Here is a 12,012-nt window from a genome sequence, read left to right as displayed (position 1 = left end):
AAATCCGCAATTCGCTGCCGCATTGCTGCGACGCATTCATAAAAAGTCGTTTCGACAGCAATGGGATCCTTCTCATCACCTATTTTCTCGCACAGATCTTCATAATCGTGGAATGCCGTTTGGGCCCTCTCTACCATCAGTTTTAGCATTTCTATATCGTTTATATACGATTCTTCCATTTTGTTTTTCAATCTTGTTAGAGTACCTTTTTTCGTGCCTCTGCGCGCAACTAATTGACGTCGTTCTTCTTCTGTCTTTTCCATGTTAAATTGCGCACAATGCTTTGCATGTGAAAAACACAAAAACGACTTCGTAGACGCACATAAAAACCGGCAAAAACCAATTAACTTTACAAGCTTTTAAACTTATATTACAAGATAGAAACACTTTTCCACCACAAACACTAAAATATCTGGAAAAGAACAAACGTCAAACAGATTTGAAACAAAACGTTACTTGTTTATTCCGTTCCACGCGCGCAGATCGCTGCGCAGTGAGTGGTGCTGGTGCGTTTATAGAACGCTTGCTCGCGGCTCGTTGAACGCTGCGATGGCTCCGCACAATGGCGGCACCTTCAAATCGGCAACTCCAGACGAGTCGAATGAAAATTTTTTCGTGCTTCTTAGAATCCGCTTCTACGCATTTAATTTTATTTACTTACGGTTCCCGACTCAATAGGACCATGTTAAAGGTTAAACCTGGGCCTTGGGGTCCAAATAAGTAAATTAAAAGAATTAAAATACAAAATGTACGTAGGAAACGAAAGATATATTTTCCAAGAAGACAGTTGACTATATTGACATAAACTTTTTAATGTTGGGATAAAAACTCCATTCTGCAACAGTGGTCACTTTGCGGTACATCACTATACGGTAAAAGGTTAGACATCGTGTGAGGAGGTTGTCATTATAAACGTTAAATTTCCATAGAAATTTGACATTAACGATGACATGACCACACTTTGTCATTGCACATGCCATACAAAAGGCTCGATTCTGCAAATGAATTAGATCTCTACTAGACCTCATGAAGTTACGATATGGATAATTTAAAGATATTTGTAAGATAGATATGTCAAATTTGACGTTTCCGCGATTCTGGAGGTCCTCTTGAACGATTTCGACAAGTTATGACTTAGATATCCAAGTCACATCTAGTCGATATCTTATGTAAATCTAGTTGATCTCTATATCGTCTCTAGATCTTGTGATTATCTCGTTTACCGAATACGCGTGATAGTTATCTTGGTCCGACTCTAAATGCTTGCATTGTGTACAGTTTACAAAAATACGTAAAAAATTACTTGACTTTGACCACTTTTGTGCTTAACTTTCGTGACACTAATAAGTGGAGGGGATTAATCAAACTACTTAGAGTACCTACCTAAATAATGTGTTTGCAAACTTTACGTTATATTACAAATTTAAAACATAGAATGTCTACATATAACACAATAACTACCTACTATGTACCTACCTATATTTTATGTTTAGAGTAGGTACTTCGACTTCAAATTTTCACAATTTATTTACTATTTAGTTATAAACTAGATAAATAGTGATGGATAGCTGTACCATATTCACAATAGAAGTGCATTAATGCGTACTAAAGCACCGATTTATTCACTGTGCCGATAAAGTACATTGCGTAAGGTTAGGAACCCGGCAGTGTCCGGGTAATTTGTACTGTACCGCTTTGGTGGTACATATAATTGTGGTTCGGATGAAATTCGTATACTTAAATGTGAAAATAGGTGACATATGATTAAACATCAGTCTCTTAAAAATATCTAAAATAATAATTTATTACGATTATTTTCCTATGAAATTATTTATACTAATTTATTTGTGCAAAAGTTACCAAAGTCACTATTTTTAAACTGGCTTTTAATCGATAAGCGCTGGAAAGTATTAAAGTTTCTTTTTCACTAAAGTCAATGAACTACAATTAACTACATTATATATTAAATGCTCTACAACTAACGCAAGTTAGGATTTGATTAATACTTTTACAATCAAGGCGGGTGAATGTTGTATTTATTATTTGGTATCTTCATTAATTTTCAATAATAATAATAACTAATTACATTTGCTGTTAAATTGCGCAAATGACATTTTAATAAAGGTCTTTCAGCTAAACATGATTGATCGTCTCCGTTGACAACAATATGTGTTACAATGTTAACTTTGCTCGTACATTCAGCGGCAGAAGTTGCTAAGCGGGCGAGGTGTTCGAAATTACCTTGACAGGTTCTTATTCTCTTAAAAATAAAGTCACGTCAAGATCATTTTCAACGCCTCGCCCGCTTAGCATCTTCTGCTGCTGACTGTACATGATAACTGCAATGTTACAAGTTTACTTTAATTATAGTTTAGTAATCAATCAAAGTCATTAGCATCAGATGAATGAAGCTTAGATTAAATAAATATATTTTATATCAGACACTCACATACCATACCGGGTCAAACGCAATTACGAAAAGGGTCACTTATGTGGACAATACAATTATAACTGTTATTTCCATAATCCCATGTCAATACACAAAATTATTATAATTATTATAACGGCGCAAATATCCTAGCTACCCGAATCCTATAGCTGAGGTTATTTAATAAATTATATGATGCACTTAATACTAAATGTGAATCCATATGTGATTTTTTACTTAAAATATAAAGTTATTGTTTCTATACCTACACTAGAAAGCAACATTATGAAGTTAGACTTAATTTCTAAATGGTATTATAAATTGAGCTATTTTGTATATGCAATCGTTTAATTAATTATACGTTGAAATAATATTCATAATTTCAAATAAATTATGTTTTCTAGAAGATCTTATATTTTATTTAATACATATCTTGTAGCTGCGTTTGTTCGGCATTAATCATAAACTTAACCTGTCTCAAGGCCATTCTCTTCTTCAATCATTTCGCATTTTTGTCTTCGGTGACTTACCTATTGGTCTATTTGGTATAAGTCTAGTGACCTTTAAACGAGTCGTGTGATACAGTTTGGGAATTTGTTTTGTATTCATAATTAAAGATTACTTAAAGAATTCATCGGCAATCTGCTAAATGATCATAAAAAGTAGCTTAAGTAATAAATAATAAATAAAATAATAATAAATAAATATTATACGACATTTTTACACAAATTGGCTAAGCCCCACGGTAAGCTCAAGAAGGCTTGTGTTGTGGGTACTCACTACTCAGACAACGATATATGTAATATATAAATACTTAAATACATAGAAAACAACCATGACTCAGGAACAAATATCTGTATCATCACTATCATCATACAAATAAATGCCCTTACCAGGATTCGAACTCGGGACCATCGGCTTCATAGGCAGGGTCACTACCCACTAGGCGAGACCGGTCGTCAAGTATTCATCTTTATCTATCTATTATACCTATACCGTCATTACTCATTAAGTACCGTTATTGAGCTTTCTGTGGGGCTAGGTAGATGAGCCCTTTAATATTTTTTGATTTATGTTTGATTCATAATTTCCATCATCATAATTGTTTTCAATATTATCATAATACTAAAATTGGTTTTCTTTTGTTTCCAGGACCGGACGAAGAGCATACCCAGGACAAGGTTCACGTGTGTCGGCCGGACTTCAGGATACTACGCCGACGTGGAGGCAGGGTGCCAGGTAACATGCAATTCTTGTTTGCAAGGCTAGTAATTTGCCTAGAAACGGGGCCTAGGCCTCCTTTTATTGGTCTATTCTGGATGTTTAAGTGGCCATAATGATGACCCTAATTCTATAAAAATCCATTTAAAACAACGTTACTAACTAACTAAGGATAAGTAAATATTTATCTGTCGGTGTCAATACACTGGCCGGTTTTATCCGACGCAGTGGTTATGGGTTGAAACCTCGCGATAATGGACACTTTTCATACGACCACATTGGGATTATAGCGATAATCAACGACGTTTCCCTTTAGTGTGGCCCAGGGGATCCTATCTCGTCGCATAAAACTCTTTTCGCATATTTTTTCTCCAGCTGAAACAGAAAGTATTTTCGAAAATATTTTGCATAGGTTGTGTAGAATAGGGTAGGTTAGGTTAGGTTTGTATTATAATTTCTCAGAAATGTTTATTGTTTATTGTTTATTATTAAAAAAAATTGTAATTACAGCGTTCGCCAATACATTACAATCTTAAATACTATTTAACCAACATTACTTAACCTAATTTTTAATTCACTACACTACACTACACTACTTAATTAATACAGCGATTCAAATATTCGTTTACATCGTTCTACAAGTTGTGACCACTTGGATGCGAACACATCAATGTGTGGTGCCATATTAAGTACAGAGTTGAGCAGCGTGAGTGCGGCGTGTAGCGGCGCTTGGCGCAGCAGGCCGCTGCGCGCGGGCGGCGCAGCCAGCAGCCGCGCGCTGCGCAGTCGCCCGCGCGCATCAGGTGCATACAGTCTTACTACCTCACACACCAGCTCTACACAGTCCACCCTATTATGGATGACGCCTAGGGCGAGCTTCGCTACTGCTAGGTGTCGTCTGGTTTCTAGTGATTCGTACCCTAGCATGCCTAGCAGAAAACGCGTCGGGTACATGTATGGATAATAAGTAAATTGTTTTTTGTATAAGTGACGTAAATACCTTTTCTGAACCCTTTCGAGCAAGAGTATATAAGAATTTTCATGAGGTGTCCAAACTGTTGCACTCGTTTCCAATACACTACGAACGAGAGCCGAATATAGAGCGCGCAGAGCTATGGGCGAAAATGGCTGAGAGTTAATATTTCCAGCACAGTAACAATTATGCAAAATGAGTTTTATGCGTAACATTACATTAGGACAATCAATTATTATGCGACCCAATATGGACCCGTGGCCCAGGCATAACAACCTATAATGTGAGACCTTATCAAAATGAAAACGAAAGCAGGCGCCGCTCCGCCGTCCGGTTCCTCGCGGAACACAACTGCCGATTAAGAGCACGTGATGCTTACCGTGCTCACTGCGGAACAGTGGCACTGAAGCGGAGCCGCGCGCTTATCTAATTAATGTAATCATCACCTTGTTTATCTAATTAATGTAATCATCCAGAAAAAAAAAGTTCATTGGCTCGGGCCGGCGTATAATTCTTAGTGACCGATCGCAGTTTCGGTTTCCGCATAAAAATAATGTTTCGGCCGAAGGTTCGGTTTCGGACAAAAAATCTGTATTTTTTTCGTAGTGTCCGACCGAAGTTTCGGTTTCGGCAAGTTACGGCATACAATCATGTTTCGACCCAAAGTAGAGCAACATTCGGTTTCCGTTTAGATTTCATTAGAAAATCCGACAAACGACACTACTAATTTTCAAAATAGTCTAAACACAAATATATACAGGGTGATTCATGAGACGTGAGCAGGACTAATCCTGCACACTCAGTAACTGATAATTGATCGATCACCGTCGTATTTAGGTGAAACAAGCACACTTTTTCCTATTTTTTAAATTTTTGGCGAGGGCAAATTTAATTCTCTGCAATCATGGTCACCCTACAAGATCTAATTAATAATCATAAAACTGATAAAACCTCTTTAACCGCAATGACAGCATATTGATTACGAAGAAAATAAACTGTCAAACTTGAGTGACATACGAGTTTTCAAAAGTAACCAGACCGTGATGACATTCAATTTGACACAGAATATCGGTAGTTTAGTATTCTAACTGTAGGGTGACCATGCATGTCGTAAATAAATTAATAATTTTTTTTTTCAACACGACTAGAAAATTAACGTTAACCTCACTAATGCTGATACGAAACAGTTGCTTATAATTTACGAAATGCGCAGTGTTAGTCCTGCTCACGTCTCTTGAATCACCCTGTATATCTATATGCATACACTCGAAAAATACCTTTCAGGTGAAAAGCGACACTCAGATTGTTTAAGTGTGTGACTATAAAATTCGGATTTCAGTGACATAATGTTTATTGTGCCTATTCAATATTATAAATTATTTAATAAAGTGAGTAACTTGTGCTTAAATGAGAGTGAAAGTTATTTCTACTTTCAACGTAACTTCACCGCGTTAAGATTCAATACAAAATGTCATTGCTCTTGGATTTAATCCCTTTTCATTTTAAAATACCTATGAATCACGATATGCCTACGATTCTCACCGAAGGCCGCACCATATCGGGAGCGCCTACTTATCGATATTAAATTTCGGTACGTCGCGCAGCACTAGTCATAATTCATGTTTTATCGATGTTTAGTTGTACCAGTTTGGTAGGGAAGGAATTGATGTAATTATTTTAATGTTCTTTAATTGGTTTATGTCATTTAAGTGTCGAACCTACTAGACATTTATATCGATCAAATAGTTGGTGTAAAATTATTTATTAAGTTAATTTAAAGCCGCGTTAGGTATACCTATATACTGTAATCTTACAAAAAAATGTAAGCACGTTCTGTTCGTGTTCTGTTCTGTGTTCTGTTCGTGAGCACGGTGTTGGCTTCGCCGTTCGCAATGATTTGCTTAAAGCAATCGAAAAGCCTCATGGGGTCTCCGAGCGTATAATGGTGTTGCGAGTTAACACAACCAGCGGCTACATTACAGTCATCTCCGCGTACGCTCCAACACTACCATCAACGGGTGAGGCCAAGGACCAATTTTACGACCAACTCCATGAAACAGTGCGCGGTGTAAAATCTTCCGATCGCCTGTATATTCTAGGCGATTTTAACGCTAGAATCGGTCAAGACCGTGATGCGTGGCAGAACTGTATTGGTGAACATGGTATTGGTAAACAAAACGAAAATGGCCAGCGTCTGCTAGAGTTTTGTTCTAGAAACCTACTGTGCGTCACCAATACATATTTTAAGGGCAAATTATCGCGCAAAGTTTCATGGAAACACCCTCGCTCGGGTCATTGGCATCAGCTGGATATGATCCTCACCAGAAAGAAAGACCTACGCGAAACACTCCACACCAGAACCTTTCACAGTGCAGAATGTGACACCGATCACTCCATGGTAGTAGCGCGCGTTGCCTTCACTCAAAAGAAAATCCATTCGTCCAGACCTCCTGGTAAGAGGAAAGTCAACATTCTGAATACCAGGAATGACGAGATGGTCAGTCAATTTGGGGAGTTGGTAAGAAGCGCGCAATCAACCTGGAGTGAGAATGCACAAGTAGACGACATGTGGAGGAGTGTCAGAACGTTGTTGACAGACACTGCCTGCTCAGTTTTCGGTTACCAGGAAACTAAAACTCAGGATTGGTTCGCCGAAAACTCAGAGCATTTAAAACCTCTTCTTGACTCCAAGCGTGAAGCTGCACTAAAACACCGCATGAAGCCCACACCGGAAACACGAGAAAACCTAAAGGCCGCCACGTCGACGTTGCAGCGCCATGCACGACACTTCGCGAATGTGTACTGGACGAATGTGTGCACGAATATCCAAAAGTGTGTCGACGCCGGTAACTTCAGCGGTGTTTACTCGAGTATCAAGCAGGTTCTAGGTCCTGTGCCAAAGAAGACAGCCCCTCTTAAAGAAGTAGATGGTACTGTCATAACCGATAGCTGCCGTCAACTCGGACGATGGGTGGAACACTACACCGAACTCTATTCGAATCCGATTGCTATTGACTCAGAGGCCTTAGTACATGCGCCGAAACTAGCAGTTGGGTTCGAACTAGATGCACCACCCTCTATAGAGGAATTTCATAGGGCTGTAAAGCAACTGAAACGCGGAAAGAGTCCAGGCAGTGATGGCACTCAAGCCGACATCATAAAGCTCGAGTGTGTGGGTCCAATTCTGCATAGTCTGTTGTGGAAATGCTGGGAGGAAGGAAAATTCCCACAAGATATGCGCGATGCTAACATCGTCACGTTGTACAAGGGGAAGGGAGACCGCGGTGATTGTAACAATTACCGGGGCATTTCCCTCCTTAGTATCGTGGGCAAGTTATTCGGTCGGGTAGTTCTTTCAAGGCTACAGCAACTTGCCAATCGCGTATATCCCGAAAGCCAGTGTGGATTCCGTGCCCAGCGTTCTACAACGGATATGATCTTTACACTTCGGCAGATTCAAGAAAAGTGTAGAGAGCAGAGAACACCCCTTGTTGTTGCGTTCGTTGACCTGAATAAGGCCTTCGACACCGTCAGCAGGGAAGGGCTTTACTCCGTACTAGAACACATTGGATGCCCCCCAAAACTATTGAGTCTTGTGAAGTCGTTTCACGAGGGTATGCAAGGTGCAGTGGTGTTCGACGGTACCGTGTCTGACCCGTTCTCTATGCGTCGAGGTGTTCGGCAAGGCTGCGTACTGGCGCCTACCCTGTTTGGTATATTCTTCTCGTTACTGCTGAAAACTGCATTCGGTGACGACCAACAGGGTATCCATCTTCATACGAGGGCTGACGGAAAACTTTATAATGTGTTACTATTAAAGTCTAAGCAAAAACGAGACGATCTATTCGTTGACAGTTTGCTTTTTGCCGACGACGCAGCCTTCGTCGCCACATCGCAGCTTGAGCTTCAGACCATTATGGACAAGTTTTCGCGTGCCTGTTCTCTATTTTCTATGTCCATAAATCCCCGGAAAACTGTTGTACTGGCTCAAGGGTGTGCGGAAACACCGACAATCCTGCTGGATGGCGCCCCGCTCGAGTCAGTCGACAAGTTTTGCTACCTCGGGTCGACGGTGACTAACAATCTCTCACCGGATGCAGAAATTGACGTTCGTATCGGAAAAGCGGCGACGATGTTTGGGAAGCTGAGTGCAAGAGTATGGCAAAATAAACATCTTACCAGGAAAACCAAGATGGTTGTTTATCAAACGTGCATCCTGAGCATACTCTTGTACGGGGCAGAGACCTGGACATCGTATGCCAAACATGAACGTCGCCTCAACGCTTTCCACATGCGCTGCATCCGGAACATATTGGGCATATCTTGGAAGGACAGGGTCACAAACGAGAGGGTTCTTGAGATTGCTCAGCTGCCCAGCCTCTTTGCGCTGCTAAAGCAGAGACGCTTACGCTGGCTGGGGCATGTGCATCGAATGCAACCTTCTCGTTTGCCGCGGCGTGTTATGCTTGGCGCCATAGCTGATGCCAAGAGAAGTGTCGGTCGGCCGATGCTACGGCATAAGGACTGCGTCAAGCGAGACATGAACTCCTTCAACATCCCGGTTCATAAATGGGAGGAGCTTGCTGCGAACAGAGATAAGTGGCGCAAACTGGTGTTCGATGGTCGTAAAATCAACGATGACGCTTGGTTTAAGACACTGGCAAGTAAGCGAGCCAAGCGTCATCAGCCCGACATGTGTTCGCCACGGGCACACTACACCTGCCAGTTTTGCGGTCGTGGTTGCCGCTCCCGTATTGGCTTATACAGCCATGAAAAACGTTGTCGCCCTGCCTGACACTGTTTGTATAGTCTGCAATAGACTGAAAGGCCTGTGAGACAAAAAAATAACGTTTATCGAAAAGGATACCAGTAGCCTTACCACGGCTGCCTTAGCAGTGTCAAACTGACATATTTGCTAACGTTTGCGTTACTTACTTTCTTTACATATCGCTCGCACTAATATGAACGAGCGAGATGCATAGAAAGTAAGTTACACACACGCTAGCGAATATGTTACGAGTAGTGTCAATCTGGTAGTAGCCGTAAAGTTCAACCATATTTATTAAATCCCATGCAGTAACAAAGTAATTTTGACTTGATGAGGTGAGGACTATCAAAATCTCCGTCAAGTTAACGATCAGTGCCGAATCAATGCACAAAAAATACCCCTTAAATTTCTTATATTTATGGTAAATGCCGACCGCAAGCCTATAAGTCAAACGAAATTATACCTTATTCCTCAGAATTCAGGGTTAACATTTCTTTGTCGGAATGTCTGAATGTCATCCTGTAAATGTGAAATATTGATGCGATGATGAGACATGAAACGATATCACGTGCTTTTAAATACCGCGAGCTTTTTTGACGGATTTTTAAAAGGCGTTTTGTAATTTTACTCTTTTTGATTTGCTCATAGCATGAGAAATTAAAGACATTTAACTAAGTACCTACTTCTCAATATCAACCGCATATCTAATAAACTCGATAGAAACATAAATAAATTTATTACCAAACTTCTCAGTTCTAACATAATATACCTATATTAAGTACGAAATGAATATTCTTACAATAATCAACTAACATTTGTATTTTTACTTTAAAATACATGAAATTTATTGTAAAGATGTTACAAAATCCTTCGTATTCTTTCCAAGGCCCCACAGCATAATTATAAACTTATAATTTCTCATAAACACATGCAATTATAAATAACCTCATACGTGGAACAAAAGCTTCGAGTAGCACAGAAGCCTAATGACAACAATAAAATCATTAATAACAGTTCTTTTAAACAATTATTCAAAAATACACCTTAAGCATAAGCGTATAAAATTCAAATACGCAAAGAACCAAGGCACTGTATGTACAGTATACAAATCACAATTAAATATCTTGGCAAAGTCCCTTGTAAATTAAACCTCATGGAATATGCATAAGGTTCATTTTAATATGTGTATGTAGATGTCAATTATAATCGTAATTACTATGGCTTTGGCTGGGTGTCAAGGCGAGGCCTACATATGACTTTATGTAAACATGTTATTGTTTACTTGTGCAGATATTATAATTGTATCGATGGATAATAAAGTGGTATTTTGAATTACATAGAAAACAGAGAGCAGATAAAAAAGTATAAATGAGAAGTAATCCAGAACATATAATTTAAAATTATATATAACGTCTGATATTGGCACCTTTGGATTCAGACTAAGTATGAGTGACATTCCATTTCCAACTGCAGCTGCAATACTGTTCATTTTACTATGGAAACGCGTCGCTGTCATTGTCAATTTCCATAGAAAATGAACAGTATTGCAGCTGCAGTTGGAAATGGAATGTCACTTTATACGAGCGTGCAGTATTAATTACTGCGGCGCAAATGTCATAAATCCGGGCAACAGCATCGATTTTGACGTTAGCGTATGCAGTCGGCAGTAATATTGCGCTGCAATACTGCTGCAGTAATGTTGCCGACTGCAGTACTGCAGGAAACGTCGAAATTAAAATAAAATATACATTTCTCGACGTTCCCTGCAGCAACACTACATTATTATATTTCAAGAGATACCGGGAGTGGCCTGTAATATGAGCAAAAAATGAAACTGTAGGCTGTACTCCTCATTCTGACCAACATTTGTTCAGCGACTTTTAAAAATAACTTGTGGTTTGATTTTTAATACACTTTAAAGTTTATTCTAAGTCGCAATGTATTGCGAATTTTGTTATGTTTAAGGCGTGACAAGCAACGTGAATTACAATGATATGGCGTGGCGATGGCGTCCATTGAAGATAATATTTATTTTGTATGAAAAATAGGGAGTCTAAATACTTCATAATTTTATAAAGTTGTCGAACTAAACTGTCACCGTTTGTGGAGTACAATCTATGTTTCAATATTTGCTCGTGTTACAGGCCACACCCGGTATAACACTGTTAACACCTACCTAACTACCTTTGAAGACAATGCCACAATCGTTACAGCAAGGTCTGTTCACTTCCTAAGAAAGTTATGTCCCCAAATAATTGCGCATGTGTGCGCCTTAAGCTTCTATGTGTGCGTTGGCCTCCGGGAAAAAGTTGCGAGTAATAAAAATAAAAACATTTTTCTACAGCAACATTGCTCCCAACTCTGATTTAAATTATCACGAATTTTATACAATATTAATCATAAAACGGGACTTAAAACGCTTAAAACTTAATTACATGCGATTAAGTTTTTAATGAATATTTGCTTCCAACTGTCTTTATCAATGTTCATAAAATATATGGATGGTAGGTACGTCTACCCACCATAATAAAAAATATATTTGTCAATGACTCTGTCCAACTGCTGTGGTTAAAGTTCATAACGAAAATTTTATTTATTAACTCTTTAAATAATACATACAAC

General features: G+C 39.0%; 1 protein-coding gene across 1 annotated transcript in view; it reads left to right on the top strand.

Moving 5' to 3' along the window:
- The window catches only part of LOC134668035 (uncharacterized), a 68,864-nt gene that overhangs the window by 28,657 nt on the left and 28,195 nt on the right, over window positions 1-12,012 (top strand). Inside the window, exon 2 of the mRNA XM_063525479.1 lies at window positions 3,581-3,667. Within this exon, the coding sequence (XP_063381549.1) occupies window positions 3,581-3,667 (87 nt within the window). The remainder of the gene's footprint in view (window positions 1-3,580; window positions 3,668-12,012) is intronic.

Source organism: Cydia fagiglandana, chromosome 10 (assembly GCF_963556715.1).
Source record: "Cydia fagiglandana chromosome 10, ilCydFagi1.1, whole genome shotgun sequence".
Lineage (NCBI taxonomy): Eukaryota > Metazoa > Arthropoda > Insecta > Lepidoptera > Tortricidae > Cydia > Cydia fagiglandana.
This window is presented reverse-complemented; position numbering and strand designations above follow the sequence as displayed.